This window comes from Bos taurus, chromosome 1 (assembly GCF_002263795.3).
Source record: "Bos taurus isolate L1 Dominette 01449 registration number 42190680 breed Hereford chromosome 1, ARS-UCD2.0, whole genome shotgun sequence".
NCBI classification, from domain to species: domain Eukaryota; kingdom Metazoa; phylum Chordata; class Mammalia; order Artiodactyla; family Bovidae; genus Bos; species Bos taurus.
Genome location: NC_037328.1, coordinates 129,614,931 through 129,642,172, shown reverse-complemented (window position 1 = coordinate 129,642,172; position 27,242 = coordinate 129,614,931). Strand labels below are relative to the sequence as shown.

The 27,242-nt window shown below is 44.9% G+C and overlaps 1 protein-coding gene across 3 annotated transcripts in view; it reads right to left on the bottom strand.

Moving 5' to 3' along the window:
• Window positions 1–21,916, bottom strand: part of RBP2 (retinol binding protein 2) — a 31,399-nt gene extending 9,483 nt beyond the window's left edge. The window contains exons 1-3 of one of the 3 annotated variants that reach the window (XM_010801560.3): window positions 21,822–21,916; window positions 15,338–15,460; window positions 724–902 (exon numbers count right to left, since the gene is read on the bottom strand). In XM_010801560.3, the coding sequence (XP_010799862.1) occupies window positions 724–902; window positions 15,338–15,410 (252 nt within the window). In that variant the 5' untranslated portion in view covers window positions 15,411–15,460; window positions 21,822–21,916. Of the gene's footprint in view, window positions 1–723; window positions 903–15,337; window positions 15,489–15,729; window positions 15,785–21,821 lie in introns of those variants that run through there. The other 2 variants (XM_010801561.4, NM_001101259.2) reach the window with 2 other exon arrangements.
• Between the last annotated feature and the right edge of the window lie 5,326 nt (window positions 21,917–27,242).

Below are 27,242 nucleotides of genomic sequence, written 5' to 3'. Positions count from 1 at the left end.
TAGGTGCCTCCCTATATTCAAACAGTTTAAGCAGCTGGAAGTCTGCCTTCTGATGCACAGAGGGTTTCCTTGATTATGTCCTGCAAGTTAAGGTGAGGCTGAGACTGAAAATGCAAACTTGACAGAGATTTCTCTGAGTTACTAGGATTGGAGAAAGCCTGACTTCATCTAGTCTACTGATTTTTGGGTGTGGTTTGCATTGCAATTTTCTAAAAGATAAATAGATAAATCAGTTGGGATCATCGAAAATGGAGATATTTCATGTAAGAACATATGCATGCTCAACAGCTCCTGAAAAGAATAAAAACTCTAGCAACATGAGGGCTTCATCCTCTATGGCAATGCTTGGCTGCTGCTGAGGAGGGCTGCCCTGTGATGAAGCTATGCTGTTTATTTGGCACCATTATCATCCTTCCCTATGTCTCCCCCTGGCCCTCTTCCCTTTGCCTGCTAGGCCCATGTCAGTCTATGAGTCAGTCTCTTACTCTGGATACTTGAGAGGTCAGTATCCTTTAATCTCTCCTTGGCTTATAAGCTTTGTTCAGAGACCAGCCTGCTTCTTCCCACTAAACTTTCAATACTTGCTTATCCAGCATCATTGAGTCCATCCTGGTGCCACTCTCCTGATGCCTCCAGGTTGTTTCAGTCATTGTTCCCTTGTAAAGCCAAAACCCAGCCCCTGCACCAAGAGCACGCCAGTGAAACCTCTAGCCCGGTCAGTACCTTAACTTTCCGGTCGTCCAGGCCCTTTGTATGCTCTTCAAACTCCACCCCAACTGTGAAATCCACATTATAGTTACGGAATGTGCTCTTGGTTTGCGTCTTGAACTTATCGCCATCTTGCTCAATGATCTTCGTCTGAGTCAGATGGAGGGCGATCTTGCGGGTGGCAAAATCAATATCTGTTGGCACAAGGAGTTGTGGAGGTTATGAGGTGCTCAGCCAGACTCATTCATTTCTTTAACAAGGCCAAGGACTTAAGACCAGAGGTGCGGATCTCAGGCTGGCCACATTTCTTCGCTTAAGTGGGAAGCAAGAGCTGTATTGTATATGGCCAGTCCGGGCATCTCAGCCAACTGTCAGGAAACCCAGGGTCTCTGCACACCTACTTGGGAGCCCTGATGGGAACAGGAGGTAGCAGGCAGGGTTCACCCCTGAGCTGCAACTCCCCAGGGTGTGTGTGTGCACACGTATACACACACATACATACATATATACAACGTGGACACACCCCTCCCCCACAGGAGCTCCCTTCTATCTACTGACATATTGGTTTCCTCCCAAGAGTCTGCTGAACAGAAGTCTTTGTGGTTTAAAAAAGACTGTTTAAAAGCAACCAGTCTAGATCCTGGGTAAAGACAGAACTTCTGTTCATGCTCTCCAAAAGGAAGCATACATACAAACGTCCATTCTATAGCAGCTTTAGGAGGCTGTTGTGCCTTAGTCATGGCCCCCAGTGCAGCTTAAACATGCATCAGACACTTAACCAACACTTGCTCAGAGCTTTCTTTTGTTGTCTTTAAGGAAAAGATGAATAATTTTTTATCTTTTTATTACAAAAAATTCCAAACAAACCGAAGTAGAGGGGAGAGTACAAGGAACTCAGCACACTCACCATGCAGAGTTCACTACTGTCCAGTTTTTGTTGCAGCTACTCCATTTACACCTTTTCTTTGCCTTGATATTTTAAAGAAAATCTTATTCATTTCCTAGACACTATTTGTAAGCAAAAGGGAGCATGTCCTTTAATAGTGTATTTCATTTCCTAAGCTTTTCATTTTACAGCAAGAATCTAAGTGCTGAGCCCACCTCCTGCTAACCTCTGTACATAAAATGGCACCCAAGCCAAAATGTTACTGGCCTGTGAAAATGATGTAGAAACAGAGGCTAATACCAGAACTGTTACATTCATATCCTTGTTACAAATGTTATTAAGTTTTCAGTCTCTAGCCAAATCATATTTGATATTTGACCTTAATGCCTGTGAATTTTCTTGCTTCCCTGGTGGCTCAGATGGTAAAGAAGCTGCCTGCAATGCAGGAGACCGGAGTTTGATCCCTGTAAGGAAGATCCCCTGGAGAAGGGAATAGCAACCCTCTTCAGTATTCTTGCCTGGAGAATCCTGGTGGAAAGAGGAGTCTGGTGGGCTATAGTCCATGGGGTTGCAAAGAGTCAGACTGCAAAGAGGTCAGGTTGCAAAGAGACATGACTGAGCAACAAACACACACGCTGTGAATTCTCCAGAATCTTTGGATGTCAATCTAAATCTTTAATTTTTTTTTTTTAGAGACAGTTTACCTAGATGATTTCAAAACACACTGAGATTGATTCTCTCATAACCCAAGGTAATAATGACTTCAAGAATAAGAACAGTTCAAATTCACTGAGTGCTGTTTCTTTGAGAATTCCAGTCCCATCTCTATGGTTGTAGGTGATTAAACTTCACATTGTGTACTATCTGCTGGGGGATAAACACTATTGTGCCCAAGAGTGAGACCAGTAGTTATCAACACTTCATGGAGTAACTTTCAGTTTAGAGAATGAACAGCTCCAGTGGTTGCATCCCGACTCTTTCTGCTATCCTTCCCCGTATAGCAGCGATTCACTTCCCTGAAGTGAAGCATCACTTCACTCACCTTCTTCTCCTATTTCCTTTCTGACCCGTTTCTTTCTGAATCCCTCTTTGGTCACTACCGCTTTCTCTTTCACAAAGGACCAAGAAGAGGTCCAAGCTGGATGCCTGGACCACAGTAGAATCCAGGAAGGATCTCAACTGCATGGTCTTTTGGGTCCTAAATAATATAAAGTCAGCTTTTATCATAAGGGGCTTCCCTGGTGGCTCAGATGGTAAAGAATTCGCCTGCAATGCAGGAGACTTGGGTTTGATTCCTGGGTTGGGAAGACCCCCTGGAGAAGGGAATGGCTACTTGCTCCAGTATTCTTGCCTGGAGAATCCCATGGATGAGTCTGGTGGGCTACAACCATGGGTTTGCAAAGAGTCAGACACGACTGAGCAACAAACACTTTAATCATAAGGGAATAATTTCAAGTTATGTTAGGCAACCCAGAAGGTAAAAGGATTACATACCATAAATTGAAGAGACCAAAAGGTTCAAGTTGCCCTAAGCTGGTACATGAATGCCAGCTCCTTGCTCAACTACTGTTCATTATTAATACTATTTGTTGAGAACTTGCCACATATAAGAATTCACTGATGGGACCCAAAACTGACTGCCCATCTGCATCACCTGGGAAGATGTAAAAAGTATAGATTTCTGAGCCTCATCTCAGACCCTGAACCTCTGGACAATTTTAGACCTTAGATTTCCTTAGGGGGCTGCTTTTTGGGGAAAGACTTCAATTGTTTAAGAAATTTGAAAGCTGCTGTTTAAGCATGAGGTAGGGAAAGTCAAGGCTGGGCCCGAGAACAGGCTCCTCATGCATAGGTATTATGCAGAAGGCAAGCCATCTCCTTGTTCTGCACGTAATGAGGCCATGATGGAGGAATGGCACCCAAGACAAAAACTTTGTAGCATCTGAGCAAGGGACTCTGACATGAAAACCGTGGAGCAGGCTCAATAAAAATGTACAGACTGCAGATGATTGGATGAAAGACAAATCAGCCATGGCAGCCTCCTCATTCTTGTGACGGAGAGGATTTCTTCACCCAACACAGGTGCAGAGAGGATGTCAAGTCGTCCTCTAATAACCCTGGCCACATTGTAATATCATCATAATATGATTAGCATTGCGGTTTTGACCCCACCCACATGCCTGTGGGTTTCGAGTAGGTGCTGTGGGAAAGATTCAAAATGGAGCCTGGTGGAAGTCCAAATAAGGAATTACAGATGATACAATCATAGGAGAGAGAAAGGGGAGTCACTCCCACCTAAGCCTGGGAAGATTAAGCCCATATTCACAAACTAAGCTACCCCTATTCACACCCCTCCATGTAAGAACACCTGTGCTCTTCTTCTTCGAGGATCCAACTTCAGCTTCTGCCCTAAATAAACTGCTTCTTTGTACACTCTTCCACACATACTGTGCTTCTAAGAAACTCTGTGCTTGCTTTATAATCTTGGTCTCTTTGTTGAATTCTTTCCTCAAAGGGCAGAAATCTCTCATGGCATCTCACTCGCAAATGTCTCTGATGACATGGAGGCCCAGAGACGTTAAGTGACTTGTCTAAGGTTACACAGTTGAGAAGCAATCAGAAGGGTTTGACAATTGGATGGATGTGTGGAAGATCAAGTTGGGAGGTTAAAACAGAGGTTCTGGGCTTAGGGAACCAAGGTAGAACCAGACAAATTGGAGAAAAAATTTTACGGGGGCACTTAGGAGCTAAGTTTTAGCTAAGGTGACTCTGGGGGCCATGCTGTGTGAGAACCTTCGGGGTGATAGTTAAGACATGCCTTGGAATCAACCAGGAATGGTGCCCCATGGTAGAACCTCCCCTGGGAAACTTCACTCACTCCATTCTCTCAGGAAACCCACAGATGAATATCAATTCTATATTATATCCATTTTACTAATGAGGAACCTGGCTTACAGAGGCTGTGCCACTTGCCTTGGGTTATATAGTGAGGAAGCAATAGAGGTGGTAATAGAACCTGTAATTGATGGCCTGTCTCCAGGGCCAGCTCTGTGCTCTACAAGCTCTGGGCTGGCCCATCGCATCACATCAGACCACTCCAATTTGTGCACTTCCAGTAACTACCCAAGATACTAAGAACTTCTGATTCTACATTTCCCCTGGAGCCACAGGGCTTCTTGATCCAACTGTGTGAGCCCTCCCTGTTTGGAGCAGCTGATGTTCCCCAGAGTTCATGTGAACTGTCCCCACCACTCATCAATTGCTTACTAGGCCTATGACTCTACAGGAATTCAGAACTGGAGGAAATACACTCCAACCTTGAATGTTTTCTGATAGCTTCAGCCTTGTGACTTACAAAATGGTACCTGGGCACTTTCAAGCCATACAGCCTGGGTGTTTGGGGGGAAGGTATATAGGCCCCGGGTTTGGGGGGAGATAAATGCCCTCTCTGCCACTGTGAAGCCCCTGGGCATCTTGACCAGCATTCACAGAGCCCAGGGTGCCCCATGGTGTTTGCCATGGGTTCAGTCCATAAAAGACTAGTGGTCAAAATTATTTTCAAATGGGAACTCATGATCAACTAAGTTTGAGAAACGAGGAATTAAAGCCGAGACAGTCTGGCTGTTTTCTATGCTGAAAAACTTTATGGAGCCTTTAATCTGGAAAAGATCCTTTGTAGCTCCAACAGCAGGGTACAAGATGTAGCCTCTCCCAACTTTGCGTGTGTGCTAAGTCGTTCAGTTGTGTCTGACTCTGTTCAACCCTATGGACTGTAGCCTGCAAGGCTCCTCTGTCCATGGGATTCTCCAGGCAAGAATACTGGAGTGGGTTGCTGTGCTGTCTTCCAGGGGAACTTCCTGACCCAGAGATCGAACCTGCTTCTCTTACATCTCCAGCATGGGCAGGTAGGTTCTTTACCACTAGCACCACCTGGGAAGCCCTTTCCCAACCTTACGTGGCTGTAGAACCCTCCATGGTGGGCTTTCCAGCTGGTCAGGGTTTCACAGAACATAATACAGGAAGGGCTGACAAAACCCCTCCTGAGGCCTTTATCTCTGTCTCCTGGTCCCTGCAATTGTGAAAATATCCCCTGTTCAATTTTTTTCCCTTTAAGGCAACAGTTGCTTTGTTTGGAATGGAGGAACAGGACCAAGTGGTCAAATATTTCTGATTTAAAAATGAATCCTTCCTTAAAATTGCAAAAAGCTGAAAAAGAATGTCTTCCACCTTACAGTCGGTATAAACATGTGCTTATGCTAGGCAGAGCCTAATATCATCCTCCGACTCTTGTTTCTCTCCTTCTGCCCCAGAAATACAGCCTAATGAGCCAAGTGATGTCTGGGGGTCTAACTTCAGCCACATCCCTGGTCACTAGGGTCCAGATCTGGAAGCAGCACAGAGCAGCGGCTGTAAGTGGAGTTATTTACAAACTGCATCAGGCTATTTTGAGTATTAAATGTGATGGTGTAGGAGAGTTTCTGCCTGGGATCCAGTGGCTATGGTAATGGCTCCTTAAGTGTAGCTGCTGGCATCATTGAAATCAGCCCCCTGATTGCAGAGGCTGGTTTCCTCAGAGTCCTTTGCATTTTTCCAGATACTCCCTGTACCTCTGCTCCCTCTGCTCCCCTCTCAACCCAGCCTCACCTGCTCCAGCACGTCCTACCCTTTCTTGCCTCCTTCCTCACCTGCTTTCCAGGCCCAGAATTTTAGCTCCCAGGAGGCACTACCTGATATTCTCCTCTTTTTCATGGGGTTCGTTGTTCTTTTCTCCAAAGTCTCATCTCAATGAGGACAAGGACAATGTTGGCTTTTTGCTCTGTGTCCCCATAGAACCAGACCCAGGGCTGGGCACACAGTGGGAGCTCAAGAGATACTTATGGATTTGTTAATGTGGGCACTGTGGTCTAGGACCAGGGTTCTCCAAGTGAGGCCCCTGGGCCCGCAAGCAAGTACATGAGAACCTTTTAGAAATGTATATTCTGGGATCCACCCTAAACCTACAGTAGAGGGTTGGGCCCTTCTTGTTTTTACAAGCCTTGCAAGTAATTCTGCACATGTACATGTTTAGAATCCCTGGTATAAAAGAGTGAGGGTGAGATCTGGGCAAAGATCCTGTCTCTGATCTTCCAGCTGTGTGACCTCAGAGAAGTCACTTTCCTGTCCTGAGTCTGTTTCTCATAGTAAAGTGGGGAAAGAAAGCTCATTTCATAGCATTATTTATGTAAGGATTCCCTTAGAATGATAAGTAAGTGCTTTACCCAGTGCCAAGGAGCTGGTGGGTATTTGATGCAATTGGCCCCCACTCTTTGGTCTTTTCTGTTCTGGCCAAACAGTGGTCAGGGAGGCCTGCTGTTCTAATGGTTAGAATTCCAGGCTTTCACTGCCAGGGCCCGTGTTCAATCCCTTACCAGGGAACTGAGGTCCTGCAAGCCACACAACATGGCCAAAGATAAATAAAAATATTTTCTTAATGCTTAAAAAACAAAACAGTGGCCAGATCAGCATTCAGATCCTATTTATGCATCTCCACAGCCATCTGTCACTCCACACAGCCCAAGGATCCTGGGTTCTGGAGGAACAGTCAGAATGCTGACTAATCTAAGCTCTCCCTCCCTCATACAGCCCCGGCTTGCCACAAGGGCATTTAATCCAGCCTGACCAGACCTTCGTTTGCATGGACTGGTTTCCTCACTCCATAGTTTGGCCAAAGGGTAGAAACTTGAGTTCCTGCTCTAGCCCTCTGTGCTGAGTGAGGTCCAGGCTATGCTAAACCCTGCTGGAGTCATAGGTAGGAGATGAGGAAATAAAACCACGGATCATGTGTTAACCAGATGAAACAGAGGGGAGAGTGTCATACAAAACCACAGCTGACTCCTGAATGACACAGGTTGGAACTGTGCAGGTCCACTGATATATGGATTTTTTTCAATAGTAGCTACAGAACTACACCATCTGTGGTTGGTTAAATCTGCAGATGCAAAACCACGGACACGGAGGAACTACATACAAAGGGAGGGCCAGCTCTATGTTCTGTGCACAGTTTTGACTGCGTGAAGAGTCAGGACCCTTAACATGCCCCCACTGCGCCCCCCACCACCCTGCCCCCATTGTTCAAGGGTCAGCTGTACTAAGGAAGAATTGGGAATTACAGAGCAATTTAGAAATCTAAATGTAAGTGGTCTTCAGAGAGCAAGTCTATTTTTACTCCACAGATATGGAAATCAAAGCTCAGAGAATTTAAGTGACCAGTTCAGAGGTACCCAGCTAGGAAACGCTCCTGCCTCTTTGCCTACAAGTACATTCTGTTTATCATTTACAACTAAGGCTCCCCAAACAGAAATTATTGCTTGTCCCTGGTAGTTCAGAGAGGTAGAGCGCACCTAAAAATGTCTATTGCCAAGAGAGCGGGTTTGTCCTGGAAATCCCAGCCCCAGTCAGTCTTTCTGACCAGAGCCAGGGAATCTTATTAGGGGCTCTATGCAAATTGAATCAAGCATCGTTTCTTCTCTGGATTGAAAAATATCTTGGTCTCTTGGCTACCCTTTACCACGTGCACTGGCTAGTTAATCATGTCACCTCTGCTCCACCCCAGGGAAGGGAGCCGAACGTTCTCTTGCTGGATTCTCGATATTTCTAATCAAAAGGCAAGGTTTAACTGCTGCTGTAGAATACACAAGCACACACACACACAGATTACAAAAACACTTCCTCTTTGTACTTTGCAGGGAAAATTATTTTCCTGATACGGTATTTTAACACCAGGGTTATCAAATATATTTGATCTGCTTTTCTGGATTAAAGGTATCTCTGAGCTTGATTTATAGCCAGGTGAAATGAATTTCTATCTCAGAGGAAAAGGTCCAAAGGCAAGCTATTTCTGAATAGTATATATGGCTTGTAGCTGCTGCAAAAGAAAAAAAAAAAACCCACGGAAGTGACTTTATTAAAGCATACTTTTCATAACTGCATTTTGAACAATGCAAGCCATAAAGTTGAAATATGAGTATGCTACTCAACATTAAAAATGCTTTGTAATGTGCTTGTGGAAAAAGCTAAAGTTGTAGGCTAAAAGGGCAGGCGAGCTTTGTAAATTAAAGAGCAGAGATGCACACGGATTCATCACATGAAATCTGAGACCCATTCCAAGTGCAGCTTCCGTGGACTTCAAACCTCGACTCTTAATTCACAAGTCATCAGCACTCAGGCAGTTATGAGAAGCAGAGTGAAAGAGCAATCTTCTCCATCTTTCCATGCCATTTCCTCCTCTGGATAATCCATTAAGAGAGGAACTGTCCTTGCCCTCTCCTGCCTCCTCCTCTCTCACCCTCATGGACTTCTCCAAATATATTCGAAGCCTTCCCTAGGCAGCAGAGGCAGGCTGGAGACCCTGAGGTGTCTCCATGCCCCCTTGTACTTTTCATCTCTGTGCAAATTGAATCAAACACTCCTTCTTCTCTAGGTTGAAAAAATGGCTTGGTGCCCCACCCAAAGTCTGGTCCCCACCATTGGGATGGAGGTCAGGGAGATGGGGCTGCCAGTACACACCAGGGAAGACCCATAGAAAGGGACCAAACTTATCTTCACCTGGGTTTTTCCCACAGCACTGTCCCTGTGTGAAAATGCAATCAAGTAAAGATTTTCGCAAGTGTCTAACTTCATTGATTTGTGAGCACCAGCAGCAATTTAAATGTCGTGAAACTAACTCTTTGTTAGGTCATCAGACATTCATTCACATATTCACTTGTTCATTCATTTCTACCCAGGGACTCTGAATTATTCTCTTGCAGTGTTTCTGCAGGGTCTCTGCAGTGTTCTGAATGTTTCTCCTGCCTTCTTTGGAGGTCCTCATCCTGACGAACCTTGCTCACTCTGAAGCTCCCTCTCCCATAACTCCATATTAGTACCCTCACATGGGAGAAGGAAATGGCAACCCACTCCAGCGTTCTTGCCTAGAGAATCCCGTGGACAGAGGAGCCTGGTGGGCTGCTGTCCATAGGGTCGCAAAGAGCTGGACACAACTGAAGGGACTTAGCATACATGCATGCATTGGAGAAAGGAATGGCAACCCACTCCAGTGTTCTCGCCTGGAGAATCCCAGGGACGGGGGAGCCTGGTGGGCTGCCATCTATGAGGTCACACAGAGTGGGACACGACTGAAGCGACGCAGCAGCAGCCGCAACTAGGACTTGTGCAGTGGCCACTGCTCTTTTAAATCTGTGCATGAAAATTTCAATGAAAAGATGCTCTTCATAGAAGATGATTCTCACTTTTTTGTGTGAATTAAGGGGATTGTATTTTTCCTGATGTGTACAATGTTTGGAATAAAAATTTCCCCAAAGATTCTAAGTTCAAAGTTAACTGGGTATTTTCAGAACAGATGCCTTCCATTATACATTCCTATTTTCCTGATTAAAGTTACATGGTGGTGTTTTATTTTCTAGGCTCATTCTTGCCTCTTCTCCCCTTAGTCACCAAATCTAGTCTGTTTCCTGCTATGGACAAACCCCCGGCGGCCCTCCTTGGCACCGCTCTGGCATCTTCCCAGGGCCACTGTAACCGCTTCTTCAGTTCTCTGATCATCTCTGCTGTTTACACCTGTTTACACCCTGGCTGTTGGGGCATTCATGGTCTCTCTCTCTCTCCTCTCTATAGTTCTTCCCAGGATTCTCTTCTTGCATGATGTCCTTGGGTGACGTCCACCTGTGGTGACACACCACTTTATGATCAAGCCCTGGTGCCTTTTTGACTCTTCTTGCCCCACTGCCTTGGTAACATGACTCCTGCTTCCCTTGTCCACAAACATCCTTATCAACCCAAACTTGGCATGTGCCCACAGGGCCAGAGCTAACTCCATCTCTGTGTGGAACACTCCTCTCCTTCCTTCAAAACTCCATCCAGAAGTACTTAGAAAGACTTCATGCATGCCTGCTCAGTCAGTCAGTCACGTCCAACTCTTTGTGACCCTATGGACTGTAGCCCACTGGGCTCCTCTGTCCATGGGACTTTCCAGGCAAGAATACTGGGGTAGGTTGCCATTTCCTCCTCCAGGGGAACTTCCCGACCTGGGGATTGAACCCAAGTCTCCTGTATCTCTAGCATTGCAGGCTGATTCTTTACCACTGAGTCACTAGGGAAGTCCAAAGAATAAGCATCTACAATTTTAGCTAATTGGGTTTTAAAAAAATTATTATTATTTTATTTGGCTGTGCTGGGTCTTAATTGCAGCATGTTGGATCCAGTTCCCTGACCAGAGATCAGAGTCAGGCCCCCTGCATTGGAATCACAGAGTGTTAGCCACTGGACCACCAGGGAAGTCCCAGGAAGCCTTCAATGACCCGTCTATTGTAGGTCTCCCACCACCACCCCCAACCACACACACTTAAAAAAAAAAAAACAAAACTATGTAAATTTCAGATGTACAACATCATAATTCAACATCTGTGTAGGCTGTAGAGTGATTCTCACCACAAGCCTGGTTACCGCCCATCAGCACACAGCTCACACACTTCCGGCCACCATTGTTCTATCGTCACTATAGTCCTTTCAGGCCCAAGGGACAGAATCACCTGCTGTCCCATCTGTGGCAGATTATACTTTCTTAAATAGCTGCAACACTACGTCTCATCCTACTGGATGTTCTTACAATGTGATTTTGACATTTTGAGAGGCGGGGTCTATGTACCTTTCCTTTGAATATAGGTGGACTCAGGACTGCTTCAACCAATAGAATACAACAGAAGTGATGCTATGTGACTTCTGGGTTTGGGTCATAAAAGGTCATTCAGCTGCTGCCTCCTCTCTCTTTGCACACAGCCAGGGTGATGTGAGGAAACCCAGGCCATGAGGGACACCACAGGTAGACACCCACAGCCCTGGCTGAGGTCTCAGGGGCTGGCCAGCACTGAATGCTAGACACAGGAACGAGGAAGCCTTTGAGATGGCCCCAGCCACTGTCCTGCTACAATGGAGTGAGAGCCTCCTAGCAAGACCTCTCTAGATGAACCCAGTCAGCTCCCACATCTAAGAGAGGCAATAATAAAATTGCTGTGTAAGAAAATGAAGCCTCTACGTTTTGGGGGCGATTTAATCACACTATAATAGAAAACAGGAATGCAACTTGTACATGGCTATAGCTTGACTGGCTGCACCATTTTGCGCTCTTTGAGAATAGAGACTGGGCCTGGGCCTGCCTCAGATGGCACAGTCCCTGGCTTCCACGGCAACATCTAAAGCTTTGGTAGAGAAGCTGAATGATCCCCCTTGTACGTGCAGTTCTGACTTCACTCTTCTGGAGCAGAGTGAATGGACTCTCCCCTGCTGTTCTGTCACAGCACTGGGAATCTCTGACCCCCTGATCCAAGTTGAAGGAGAACCTCAGGACGTGACAGATTCCTCAGGGAAGAGGAGTTCACTGGCTGCTCTCCTTACTGTCAAGAAAGAATCTAGGGCCTTAAGGAACACCAGAAAACAAGGTACCATTGACCCTTGGCACTCACTCTCTGAACAGCTAATGATCTGGCTAATTTGGGGCAAGCCCAAAGGTTGCCCTGACATGTCACTGCTGAGGCTGGCAGCTAGGTCATGTGGGGAAGCCAGATATGGAGTGAGTTGCCAGCTGGGAACAAAGCCAGTTTGTCCCCCACCCCCCTCCCCCTGCTAAAGAAGAGTACTTCCTTCCTCCGGAACTAGCTTCCAGGTTCACAGAGAAAGCCGACTCCTTGGTGCTAGGGACTAAGGTCTAAGAAAGTGAAGGCTCTTTGGAATTATACTTAGTGATATTTCTGCTTCTGGGGACTTGGGAGGATCTCCACATATGTTCTTCCCAAATGCCATGGGCCTCATGCTCCAAGGGGCAAGAAAGTCAGGCTTCAGCTTGTCAATATTGGGGCAGTAACGTTTGTCTTGCGGGGTGGATGTGGAGGGAACTGTATGGATCTGCTGGGTTTCTGTTAGCAGATTCAATTGAAGGGTGGTGAGTGGGTCGGGGAGCCCCGCACAGCTGCTTCTGGCTGAGCCCTTGAGACCTGTCTCCAGTCACCGCCAGCGCCTGTCTGGCCCACTTGTGTCCCCACGGGCAGACGAGTGGGGTCAGGTGTTCTCTCTTGGAGTCGGAAGGTGACTCTGGCAGCAGCGTTTCTGCACAGAGTCATGGGTTCGAGCTGGGGCACATTCCTAGGACACCGTAGGAACACTGAGGCAGCTGGGCATGCCAAGGCACCCCACATCCGCATTCTGGGGTTAGCTACTACCATTCCCTATGGCGTTAGTCTCCACCCGGAACTGTGAGCCCACCTCTCAGCACTGCAGAGACTGGCACGAAGAGGCCAACCCACTGGCTCGCTAGAGTGAAATCAACATAGTAAGATGTTGAATGGAAAGTCGTGACTGCAGCTCTAAGAGATAAGAGGTGTCCAGTGCCAAGGAGAACCAGAAAGGCCACTCCCTCCAAAACCTCCTGCAACAAGACATCCACACATCACATTCACAATCCAAACACCCCTCCTCCATCAGGAGGCTGTAAGTTGAGGTGAAAGAGTCCAGTGGAAGGCTGCTTTAGAAGAGGATTGTTTGAAAGAGCTGACAGGGTGCCCTGCTTTCTGGCACCCCCCAGAGGGGTCAGGGGATGGTAACAGGACTGCATGTCTTTTACCTCCAGCCTAGAAAGAGGGGCTCCAGGGGCCCACCCTGTACAGAAGAAAACTAAACTGAGACTTGATTTTGTGCCTAAAGTCGCCACAGGACTTTTTATTATTTAAGAATAAGCAGCAAAGGACACAAAATTGCCTTTTGATTATATTCCCTGAGTTGGGCTTGTGCAGTTTTACTGCAGAAAGCTTGAACCCACCAAATAGCTCTTGTTAAAGTACTTTCAGTCATTCCAAATAACAAGCACATCCAACATCATCTGGAGAGACAGGCAAGGCTGCTATCTCTATTTGGTGGATGAAGAGACTGGGTCAGAAAGGTTAAAAAATTGGTCAGAGAGAAAGCCTCAGCTGACCTTTTGGTTTGGTTTCCTCCTCTGTATGGTGTTGTTCAGAATCCTAGTCCTGAGCTGAGCTCCAGAGCATTTACCCACATGTTAGAGGCAGGATTCCATTTTCTATCCTCACTCAGTATTAAAAGCAGAGGCAACAGGGTTAGGGCTCTGGTAGGAGGATTTTTTACCTCCTCCCTCCTCTCCCAAGTATATTGGTAACACTCTGTGCGTGAGTGCAGGCTGGATTGCTTCTGCTGAATCTGACTCTTTGCAACCCTTATGGATGGTAGCCTCCTAGGCTCCTTTCCCTATGGGATTCTCCAAGCAAGAATACTAGAGTGGGTTGCCACGCCCTCCCCCAGGGGATCTTCCTGACCCAGGGATCGAACCCACATCTCTTATGCCTCTTGCATTGGTAGCTGGGTTCTTTACCACTAGCACCAGCTGGGAAGCCCAACACTGTAGCCAGGAGGAAAAAAATCCATTCGGTGTTGGAAACATGTCTAAAGTCCATGAAAAAATTCCAGTCTCTGAAAATTGCACAACATGTCACATGAGCTCTCCTTATTCATTGCCACGGTGGAAGTGTCATCAAGGTAGAAGTGAATTGCACAGAAAAACCTATGATTCCCATTCTTGATGAGACAGTCTATCATCATATCCAAATTATTGGGCCTTGAACTCCAGTTGCAGCCGTTTTTCTCCTACTTGGTATAGAGAAGTTCCAGTTGGGAACTCTCTATGTGGAGAGATCTAAAGCTAGAAAAGGTGATCCAGAAGCCATCACAGGAACAAGAACAGGCAAGCTTCCTTGTCTGGGGCCTGGCCTACAGTGTGTGCTAAGTCACTTTCAGTCTTGTCTGACTCTTTGAGACCCCTTGGACTGTAGGCCGCCAGGCTCCTCTGTCCATGGGATTCTCCAGGCAAGAATACTGGAGTGGGTTACCATTTCCTTCTCCAGGGGATCTTCCCAACCCAGGGATTGAACCTGCATCTCTTGTGTCTGCTGCTTCGGCGGGAGGATTCTTTACCACTAGCACCACCTCGGGCCTATAGTAGCTGCCCCCAAAAGTGAACTCCTCTCCATGGGCCCAGCTCCTCTGGTTTCATGTTTTTTCTGCCTGCCCCAGAAGAGATCCCACAAGAGATTAACTCAGTACACAGGCTGGTGGAGCCCCTGGGCTGGCATCTAGTTCAGAAGTCAGGTGAGCTTCTGATTGTTTGATCTATGTGACGAAAGCCCTTCCTAGCCTTCTGTGGGCCTGACTTTTCCTCGGCTGAGAGATTTGTTAGCCACTCTTTTTTTGCTTCTCCACTGCAAGACTAACAAAGGAGCAATGCAGGGCTCATCTGTGTATAATATCAGATCCAGCTGGTGGCGATCACAAGGCAAGGAGACCTGCTGTGTTTTCCTCTCAAGTCTGGCTTTCCTCATGTGTGCATACATGTGCCTTTGTGTGCATGTGTGTGTGTGTGTGTGTGTGTGTGTATGTGCATTCTTCATTCAGTGAATCTTTTCTGTGTGCCAAGAACCTTCTAGACATAGCCTCATTTATTATCGTTCCCAGCTTGCCAACAAGGAATCTGAGCCTCAGCAAATGAGTATGGCCTGCCTAATACTATACAGCTGGTAAGAAGTGGGGAGCAAGACTTGCACACAGGTCTGGGGAACTCCACAGTGGCACTGTCAGAGGGGTCAGATCACAGTCCTTACAAAGCTGCCCTCTGTCTCCCCTTTTCACCTCCCCTCTCTCCCACCTTACCCAGGGCCTTCATGTAGCCTTCAAAGTTATCATTACTCTCCATCTCCCAGGTTCCATTCTGGTCCCTTGTCATGGTGGTGGCCTCTGGTTACCGTGGGTATGTGCTGGATGGCAAGGAGCAAGCTGCAGGAAGAACATGTTAGAATGAGCTACTTTTATAATCCAGTGGGCCAGGCTTACGACTTTGAAGATAACAAGCTCAAAGATCACAAGTACAACCCAAAGGAACTTTCCTTTCCTTTGCAAAGCTCAGCAGGACTATGAGCAATGTACGCTCAGAACCTGGCACAGCCAGGCATGGGTGTCCTGGTGACCTCATTTTTGTCTGGTTGGGCTCCCACAGAACCCCTGGACCCATACAGAACACTGTCCAGCAAATACCCAGTGCTCACCCCTCATGTACAACAGGTCACCGGTCCCAGGCTTCAGACAGCTGGAGTCTCTCGGCTGTGCAGCAGCATTTGTGGCCTGGCTGGTGAAGCCAAGAAATGAGAACTCACACCTGTGCACCTCTACTCTACTTTGGGCTGGGCACCAGACATCTTTCATCTTGTTTTCTTACAAGAGCTCTGAGCTATGTTTAAACATCTCCATTTTACAGATGAAAAAGTATCAAGGAGGTGAAATCACATGCCAAGTAATTACTGGTCACTGACCAACCTGGGATTCAAATCCAGGTCTGTCTGGCTCCAATGCTCTAAGGAAAAGAGTTTTGTTAAAACAGGGTGCTAAAGACATCACTTTGCTCATAAATGTTCATATAGTCAAAGCTTTGGTTTTTCCAGTAGTCATGTACAGATGTGAGAGTTGGACCATACAGAAGGCTGAGTGCTGAAGAACTGATGCCTTCAAATCGTGGTGCTGGAAAAGACTCTTGAGAGTCCCTTGAACTGCAAGGTAATCAGCCAGTCAATCCTAAAGGAAATCAGTCCTGAATATTCATTGGAAGGACTGATGCTGAAGCTGAAGCTCCAATACTTTGGCCACCTGATATGAAGAGCTGGCTCATTGAAAAAGGCCCTGCTTCTGGGAAAGATTAAAGGCAGGAGGAGAAGGAGGCAGTAGAGAATGAAATGGTTGGACGGTATCACCAAATCAATGGACATGAGATTGAGCAAACTCCAGCAGATACTGAAGGACAGGGAGACCTGGCAGGCTATAGTCCATGGGGTTGCAAAGAGTCAGACACGACTGAGTGACTGAACAAATTCAGCTTGGAAAAGGCAGCTTGGATTGGGGTTTGATTTGAGAACTTTATTCTCACTTGCTTCCCAGTAAGTTTCCCCAAGGCATCTAAGCAGTGGGGTTACTCAAGAAAAGTATGTTTGGGGAAGGCCAGATGGAAGGTAGTGGGGGTAGTGGGACTCTGCTTGAGACCCCAGGAAAGAGCTGAAGATTACCTTGACCAAGGAGGGGTGCATGGCTGGCATTTGGACAAGGACTCTTGGTTCAGGACTGTTCTTCAAATGGGCTATCCCAGTAGGTCAGAAGGTAGGTTGACTTACTGCTCTGACACATGGTTCTGAGAGTTGTGACCTGAGCCCTAACGACACTCTGAAGAATGGAGGTGTGGACTGAGATGGATAAACCACAAGTCTCTGATTTTAATTTTGATGCTTTAAAGCTCTAAGCTCTAAATCTAAGCAAATGGTTCTGCTGTTGAAACAGGGAAGGACCTTATGGTCCTTGCCCCCTCCCCACATCCTCTGGTTGCCTTTTGCCAGAGTAAAACTTTAATCAAAGAAAAAGTTTAATCAGAGAAATGAGAACATAGAAGAGCAAAGGAAAATAGTCACAGAAGACCAAATAATAATACTGTATTCATTAAGCATAGTCAAGGATCTTTAGTTCTTTCTCAAGGGCAATAGACAATATTCTGAGCCATATCCTGTGAGCTGTCTTGCTGCTGCTGCTGCTGCTGCTAAGTTGCTTCAGTCATGTCTGACTCTGTGTGACCCCCATAGACGGCAGCCCACCAGGCTCCCCCGTCCCTGGGATTCTCTAGGCAAGAACACTGGAGTGGGTTGCCATTTCCTTCTCCAATGCATGAAAGTGAAAAGTGAAAGTGAAGTTGCTCAGTCGTATCCGACCCTCAGCTACGCCATGGACTGCAGCCCTCCAGGCTCCTCCGTCCATGAGATTTTCCAGGCAAGAGTACTGGAGTGGGTTGCCATTGCCTTCTCTGGTGAGCTGTTTTAGAGATACCGAAAACCCCAGGTGGAGAAGTTAACTACATGATGATCAGACTGTACCCATGACATGAGCTGCCACAGTTCTAAGAACTGGCTTCAAAAAAATGGAAACTCACCAATCCTAGAACTGAAGATTAACTGTAGCTGAAACAGTCAACATGCACTGATCAGACCATCAATGACCAATATGAAAATGACTGTCAGAACTGACTGTGCTGTTTTTACATGTAGCCCCCCCACTTCTGTCTATAAAAACTCTTACCCTACTTGTTGCCAGTAGGGGGAGTTGGCCTTTGGACAGATGTCTGCCCTCCCCACCAGTTGCTGGCATTTGAAATAAAGCAAACTCTCCTTCCCACCAGCCTGGCCTGTTTATTGACTTCTGGGTGGTGAGCAGCCAGACCCCATGCCTTTTAGTAACAGTGTGTGTGGTTTAGGGGTATAAAAGAGTATATTTCTTATTTTTTTTCAGTAAATATACTAGAGTCAGAAAGACACACAGTCAAAAAAATGGCCCATCTGTTGTCCAAAGGCCAATGTAGGATGAAAGGGAAAGAGGAATAAGGGAAAACTTTACAACAAATGGAGGATAAGTGAAGGCAGCAGAAGTGGACAGATAAGGGAGCCTCGGGCTTCATCCTTTGAAGTCTGGCCAGAACCTGCTGTAGGCTGAGCATTCAGCCTCCTGGGTTGAAGAGATAGGTATTCCCCTCCAGGTTCAGATTCCTACCCCTACCTGTCTGCTGGGGACCCCTCCCAGCAGTCCCCAACATTTTTGGCACCAGGGACTGGTTTTATGGAAGACATTTTTTCCCATGGACTGGGTGTAGGGGGATGGTTTTGAGATGATTCACTCACATTACATTTATTATTCACTTTATTTCTATTATTATTACATCAACTCCACCTCGGATCATCAGGCATTAGATCCCAGAGGTTGGGGGCTCCTGCTCTATAGGCCTTCCTTGCAAGAAAGTAACGAAACAAACAAAAAAACCTATGCTGGTAGGAAAGGAGGTTGACAAAAAGAATGGGTTTGCCAACTGCAAAAAGCCAGGGACTTGAGTTTCATAGGTCTTGGGGATGGGGGTGGGGAGCATTTACCCTGTGTAAGCGGGAAGCTGAAACTGAGAGGCTTGCGTAAAGTCAAAACACTTGATGGATTAGTCCCTCAGTGAGAATGTGAAGGCCAAAATCTACCTAGAGACAACAAGAAAGTTTGTTTATTTGGCTTGGGTTCTATGTGAGTTGGGTTTCCCAGGTGGTTCAGTGGTGAAGAATCTGCCTGCCAATGCAGGAGATGCAGGAGTTCGATCCTTGGGTTGAGAAGATTCCCTGGAATAGGAAACGGCAGCCCCCTTCAGTATTCTTGCCTGGAAAATTCCATGGACAGAGGAGCCTGGTGGGCAAAGAGTCAGACCCAATTGAGTGACTGAGCACGCATTATTTAAGTTAAAAAAAAGGTTCTTCCCTGCTCTCACTCTGGTTTAGGGTTTGAATTTATGTTTCCTGGTAGCCAATATATTAAAATAAATGGAGTCTTAAGCTTGTAATATTTGTAGGCTGCTGGAAAGAAGTAAATGTAAAAGCTGTCTAGGGGGACACACCTTCAAACCAGACCAACCAGAATGTCCTGTAATAAAGCCATGCTGAATGTGAGCTCATAATCCAAAATTACAAAGCACACATTAAATTAATCCACCAGAAAGCGAGCATCAGCAGAAACTTACAGTCCAATTAGACTTACAAGAGCTTCAGATAATAAAAATAATCGAATAAACTATAAATAAGTATGTTAAAATTAAATAAATTTAAAGCACCTAAAAACATAAAAAAAGGATAAAATGATTTTTTAAAAAGATAGATTAAAAATGACGAGAGTAGTAAAAATTTTAAAATAGAGTCATTAAAATTTAAAATATAACAGAGGAGTTAAATAACTGATTAAACACAGCTGAGGACAGATATGCAGGATGTATGTAACACAGAAACTACTGGCGGAAGTTTAGAACATCAAAACAAAACTTTAAATATTACAGAGAAAACAAAAACAACCATATAGATTACCATAAACAACACAATAATCAAATTGATATCACACTTCTAAACAACTCTGATGGAAGATAACGAAGGAATAATATCTGAGAGTGATAAGCGGAAATAGTTTGGTATAGAAATTACAGACCCAGCAAACGTCATTAAAATGTGAGGATTTTAAAAACGAAAATAGTTTCACATTTAACAGCCTCAAACTGGAAATAACTCAAACATTCATCAGCAAGTTAATAAATACATTGGGATATATTCACAAAATGGAATACTGCTAAAAGGAACAATCTCCTGATATATATATATAAAACAGCATGGGTGAATCTCAGACATTATGCTGAAGGCAAGAAACTTGACACAAAAGATCACGTACTACATGGTTCCACTTATATGAAAGTCTAGAAAAAAGCAAATCTTATCTACAATGATAATAAGATAGGTCAGTGATCTGATATTATGGGAAGAGAAGTAAAGATAGGAAAAGGCGCATGAAAAATTTCTTAGAGAGGTAAGATAGAAATGCTCTATAGTTAAGACGGTGATTGTAAGAATATTGCCAAAACTCAAGTTCTACAATTAATATATATTCCTTTAATGTATGTAAATTTTACTTAACAAAAATGAATACAACTGTTTTTATTCATGAGTTCATTCATGATTGTTTATGTAAAAAACATTTAGTTTCAACCCAAACTAAAATCTTGTGTTTTGAACACATGAGAAGTTAGCTGATTGACATGAAGTAAACAGGTACTAAAGGAAGCTATAACGGTTGATTGACTAGACGTTTATAAGAAACGTAGGTGTAAATATCTTAAAAACTTAAGAGGAGCCTCTAGAGCAGTGGTTGTCAAGCTCCAGACAACATCATATTCGTTTGGAGGGCTTATAAAAACATACATTGTTGGATACTACCCCTAGGATTTGATTCAAAGGGCCTGGGGTGCGACCCAAGAATTTACACTTCTACTAAGTTCCCTGGTGGTGCTAATGCTGCTGGTCCAGGACCACAATTTGAGAACTACTGTTAGAGAGTAATGGGGGAAAAAAAGGGAAACAATGGAAAAATAAAATCTTAAGAAGTTTTGGAGCTGGGCACACCCAGTGTTGAATCCAGTTTCACTATTCCTAGCAGTGGGATCCTTGGAAACTTAGTTGAGTTTCAGATTTGTTTTTTGAGTCTTGGGTTCATGTAAGAATTAAAGGAGGTCATAAACATAAAGCTCTTGCCAGAGTTCCTAGCACATAGCATGGGTTTAATTCCAAGGTAGTGGCAATGGCAAGGGTCATAGCTCAAGTTCCTAGCAAGTATGTGACAGATCTTCAATGAAACACAGCTTTGGCACGATCTTCCATCTCAGATCTGTCTGTGAAGTGGATGGGGGGGCAACAGGAGAGGGTTCTAAGGGGGAAAATTGAGGGACCACTGAAAGAAAGCAATTGTCACTCAACAACTCAGCTAGGAGTGTCCTCTACACTCCTCTACACCTTCTATTCATGGAGGACCACTCTTCTTAGAGGGCTTCTCAGGTGGTGCTAGTGGTTAAGAACACACCTGCCAATGCAGGAGACACAAGATACTTGGGTTTGAACCCTGGGTTGGGAAGATCCCCTGGAGTAGGAAATGGCTACCCACTCCAGTATTCTTGCCTGGAGAATCCCATGGACAGAGGAGGCTGGCAGGTACAAGTCCGTAGAGTCGCAAAGAGTTGGACGTGACTGAAGTGACTAACATGCATGCACTCATCTTAGAATTGGCAGCAGAGCTCCAGTTTCAAAAGTTCTGTTTTAGGGCCCCTTCCTGGAGGAGGGCATGGCAACCCACTCCAGTATTCTTGCCTGGAGAATTCCCATGGACTGAAGAGTCTGGCGGGCTGGAGTCCATGGGGTTGCAAAGAGTCGGACACGACTGATTGATTAAGCACAGCACAGGGCCCCTTAAGTCTCCTGTTAGTTAGTCTCATACTAACATACTCATACTAACAAATCACATACTTGGATGCTGCATCTTCTCAGGTGCCTGGGTGTCTCCACTACAGCATTTGTTTACTGACTCTTTGCAGAATCCTCAGGTGACTCTGAGGACTGGGAAAACTCATCAGTTATAGATGAATCTTTCTAAGCTGGAAGAAACTTTCTTGAGATCACACTAAAAAGTGAAGATGTGGACTTCTCAAGAAGCCTGGATCTGAGATAAATTATTCAGCTGAGAGCACACACAGCAGAGATCCCCAGGTATTTACCTGAAGTCCTTCAGAGCATCTGACTGTAGGCAGCTGGGCTCCAGGCTGGCTCCAGGAAGCCTGGAAGCCTCTCCAGCCCAGGCCTGCCCAGCTCTACCCTCTCTCCTTCTCATGAGGTGAAAAGGTGTGCCCTTTGAAGACAAATGTCACCAACTGGGTGTTCACTGAGCTTCTCTGCAGAGCCCTTTCCTCTCCTCCCATTTCTGTTGAGCAACACCCTTTTGACTTGCTTGTCTCATCCAGCAAAATGTGCCGATTATGGGCATTAGACTTTCCCTTGGAGAAGGCAATGGCACCCCACTCCAGTACTCTTGCCTGGAAAATCCCATGGATGGAGTAGCCTGGTAGGCTCCAGTCCATGGGGTCGCTAAGAGTCAGGCACGACTGAGCGACTTCACTATCTTTTCACTTTCATGCATTGGAGAAGGAAATGGCAACCCACTCCAGTATTCTTGCCTGGAGAATCCCAGGGACAGAGGAGCCTAGTGGGCTGTCATCTATGGGGTCGCACAGAGTCAGACATGACTGAAGCAACTTAGCAGCAGCAGCAGCAGCAGACTTTCCCTCAGACTTGTCTTCACCTGAAGACCCAAGAGGAAGGGGTCATGGGACTTTCTCCAGCTGCCAGCAGTACTGGGCCTGGCTTTGAAAGTGTTAGTCGTTCAGTCATGTCCAACTCTTTGCGACCCCATGGACTGTATCCCATCAGACTCCTCTGTCCATAGAATTCTCCAGGCAAGAATGCTGGCGTGGGTAGCCATTTCGTTCTCCAGGGGATCTTCCTGACCCAGGGATCGAACCCAAGTCTCCTGCATTGTAGGCAGACTCTTTACCGTTTGAGCCACCTGGGGTCTTGCTTTAGTTTTATGCAAACTGTACTTCTCCACTTTTGCTTCCAGAAGGCAGGCCAGGAGATCAGGAGGTCACAAACCTTCATCCCTCCCAGGGCCACAGGGATCAAATTGCTCTGGCCCAGGAAGGGGCCCATTTGCAATTCTCTTATCCTCTGCCTCCCCTTCCGACTTACCAACTGTCCAGAGGAGGTCCTTAGGTGGCAGGGGTCACCCCAGACCACCTCTTCCCAAGGGGGCTATTTCTGCCTTTCTTCCAAGGATTTTTGGGTTGCCACTGGCTTCACAACCAATAGAAACTTCTTCCCACTAACCTTTCCTTTCACCAGACTGAAGGAATGTCTCACATTTCCCAAATTAGGCAAAATCTGTTTATTTACTGTCTGTCTCTCTGAGACGAAGAGGCCTTTTCTGTTTTATTTACCACCACATCCTCACTGCCTAGGAAATGGCAGATGAGAAATCAACAAATGTTCATGGAGTGAAAACTGCTCATCTTGCATGTGAATAGGAGGGGGACTTTCTGCAGCAGAAGACCCAATTTTCTGTGGAAGGAAGAGCAGAAAGACTTTGACTACCAATGGAGTTATGAGTTACTGACAATCTTTCTTTTTAAGACTTCAAATTAAATGAAAGCATTGGTGAGTTAATCAATAATGTATTGGTCCATATACTCTCCAACCATTTGTCAAATGCCATTTGATGTGTTAAAATCAATGAAGAGGTTCCAATTCAAGAACTTTTATTACATAGTGTTTTGTTTCCAATAAGTGGCTTGACCCTCGATTACAAAACAATTATGACCTTGTGAGTGCTGAGAATTTGCCCTGGCTTATTTCTTTTAACTCTCTTAGCAACCCTTTTAGATAGGGGGATATTACTATAAGGATGATGAAGATGAGGCTCAGAGAGGTTAAGTGCCTTCCCAAAGGTCACACAGCTAGTAAGAAGATGGTAGACTTGAATCCAGACACTTTTATATCTGGCCTATTGGATCTTATTTTCTAATTGAGAAACAGAGTGGTTACAGCCTAAAGCAGTATTGAAGATTAAATTGGATGGCTGAAAAAATTTAGTGCGGTCATTCTCCAGCTTTGGTCCTATAGGAATCACTTGGTGAACTTGGTAAAAACACAGAGGGCAGGCCTTATGCTACTTTAAGGATGCTGAGCTTCTGTGTGCCTATTTCCTCCCCAGGCCTGATTCTGATACCTGCCAAAGTGGGAGAACCATTGATACAGCATATTATATACATCAAAACATGGGGAAGCTAGGAAAAAAGCAAGCAAGTATGAATTCCAATGAGGTCAGCCCACTCCAGTATTTTTGCCTGAAGAATCCCATGGACAGAGGAGCCTGGCAGGCTACAGTCCATGGGGTCACAAAGAGTCAGACACCACTGAAGGAACTTAGTATGCATGCATGCATGTGTGAAAAGAGAGCAGAGGGTAGCCAAAGATGTTGAGCCAGAAAAAGCACTCGTTTTTGTTGTTGTTGTTTTTAATGTTTATTTGGCTGTGTTGGCTCTTAGTTGCCGGCATGGGATCTTTGTTGTGGTGCGTGGGCTTAGCTGCTCCGGGGCATGTGGGATCGTAGCTCCCTGACCAGGGATTCTTTTTTTTTTTTAATTTTTGGCTGAGCTGGTTGCACTCAGGCTTTCTCTAGTTGGGTGAGTGGAGACTACTCTTCACTGTGGTGTGCGGGCTTCTCATTGTGGCGGCTTTTCTTGTTGTGGAGCGTGAGCTCTAGGGCGCACAGGTTTTGGTAGCTATGGCAAATGGGCTCAGTAGTTCTGGCTCTTCAGCTCTAGACTGTGAACCCAGTAGCTGTGGTGCACAGGCTTAGTTGCTCTGTGTCATATGGAATCTTCCCGGACCAGGTATCGAACCCATGTCCCCTGGACCACCTGTGTCTTAACCACTGGACCACCAGGAAAGTCCCTACACCAGCCTTTCGTGGTCCCCTTTTATGAGGAACCTCATAAAAGGGGACCACAAAAGCACTTTCTGCAGGTGCTGCCCCCTGGACTCAGGAGAGCCAAACCTCAGAAATAGGTATTAGTAATGGCCATGGCCACCCTTGTGCCCACAGTGGCCTCAAGGAAGCCACATAGGAGCATGTAACTGCATTTGAATCAATGCTGGGCTGGTGAGGAGCGCCTGGTTGCACTGCCCTTGGCTGAGCAGACTGCCCACCTCAGCCATGGATGTGAATCTGTTTGAATGTTTCCCAACCAGATGCTCCTATGAGATTATGGAGACCAGGTAAGTCTGTGCCCCCTGCTGCCAGAGGTGGGACTCCAGACCCAGATCCCCACGTGGCCTTGAGTAAATTTTTGTTTACTCAGGTCGGGTAGAAGCCATTGAATTTGTCTTCACCTGAAGACACAGGGAGAAGGAGATCTGAGACTTCCTTTAGCCACCAGGCAGCACTGTGTCTGGCTTTAGTTTTATGTGAATTGTGCTTCTCCAACTTTGCTCCCAGAAAGCAGGCTAGGAGAGCAGGAGGTCACAAACCCTCATATCAGGATCAAATTGCTCTGGCCCAGGAAGGGGCCCAATTGCAATTCTCTTGTCGTCCACCCTCCTCATCCTCTTACCAATAGTCAGGAGGAGGTAAGGAGCTGGCAGGGGTCATCCCAGACCACCTCTTCCCAAGGGGGCTGTTCCTTCCTCTCCAAGAATCCCTGGATTATCGTTGAAAGTCACACCTGATGGAAACTTCTTCCACTGAGCTTTCCTTCCACCAGTCCTAAGGACTGCCTGAAGTTTCCATTTAATATATCTTGGAAATCTTTCCAAATCAGCATACATGATCTACTTCGTTCTTATTTACTTATTTATTCATATGTTATTGCATTTTTGAACAGGTAACATATTCACATGGTTAGAAATTCAGGTAGTATGGAAACATAGAAAACACAATGAAAATGCTCGTTCACCTATGTTCAGGTCCCACTGCTGCCACTGCCAAATGCAAAACCATCTGTATCAATTGCTTGTGTATCTCTTCAGAATTTATTTATGTGTATAAAGCCAAATATGAAATATTTTCTCCCTCTTGCCTGTTTATCCAAAAAGGAAAGTATACAAACTTCGATTTACAGTTTTCTTTTTACTTATCTTGGCAAACTTTCCATAACAATACAGAGAGAATTTTTTCGTTCTTCCTGACCGTTGTATAGTATCCTATTGATTGCAAGTACCATACTTAATTTAGCTGGTCCTGAGCTGAAGGTCATTCGGATTGTTAGTATTACTCGTAATGACAAACTGTGCTATTCTGATCTGTTGTGTACATATGTTTTTGTACACATTAAGGAAAATGTCAAAGTGGTTTTCAAGTAGGTTTTCCCGGTTATGAGAGATCTTATTTCATCATATTCTTGGCAGCCCCGTGTATGAGAAAATAATTTAAAAAATCTTTGTCAGATAGGTTTAAAAAAGTGTATCTTCTTGTTTTAAAATGGATTCTTATAAGTACAGTTGTACATAGTTTCAAATTTTTGTGAACCACTTTTCTTATTCTATGAGCTTCCTTTTCATGCCCTTTGTTCATTTGAAATTGTGCTGTTAGTCTTGCTTATTGATTTAAAGAGCTTTTTATATATTAAGGAAATTAATCTTACTGTGCAACTCTTATAATTATTTCTCTTAGTTGCTCTTACCTTTTGTTACAACACTTTTTTCATATTTTTCTACATTTTTGAAAAGAGTGCATACAGATATTACAAAAATTGAAGCACTACAAGCTTATAATAAATGGATAAGCTTTCCAGATGACCCAGCAGTTCCACTTCTGGATACATATCCAAAACAACCCAGATCACTAACTCATAAAGATACATGCACTCCAATGTTTATAGAAACATTATTTATAATTGCCAAGATATGTAAGCAGTTTAAGTGTCCATCAACAGATGAATGGATAGAGATGTGCTTTGCATATACACAATGGAATAGTATATAGTCATCAAAAAGAATGAGATTATGCTGTTTGCAACAACATAGATGGAGGGTATTATGCTTAGTAAAATAAGTCAGAAAAAGAAAAATATGTATGATATCACTTACATCTGGAGCCTAAAAAATAAAGCAAACTAGTGAATATAATGAAAAAGAAATAGAGAGAGAACAAAGTAGGATTATCAGTGGGGAGAGGAAAGAGGGAGGGGCAAGATAAGGGTAGGGAATTAAGAGGTACGACTATTAAGAGGTCTACTATACTCCTATGTATAACAAGCTACAGTGATGTTGTACAGCACAGGGACTATAGCCAATATTTAATAACAACTATAAATGAAGTCTAACCTTTAAAAATTGTGAATCCTTGTGTTGTACATCTGAAACTTACATAATATTGTATAAATATACCAACTATATCTCAATAAAATCTTTTTTAAATGTAGAAGTCTTTTATCCCATTCCTACTTACTTAATTCCTACTTTTCAGAAGATGCTCTTTTTTTTTTTTTTATTTTTAATGACTTTTAGTTGTTTTGCTGGCCCTTGCCTCTGCATTTGTAAAAAAATTTATATCACTTTTAAAATTATATCAATTTTAAACATTT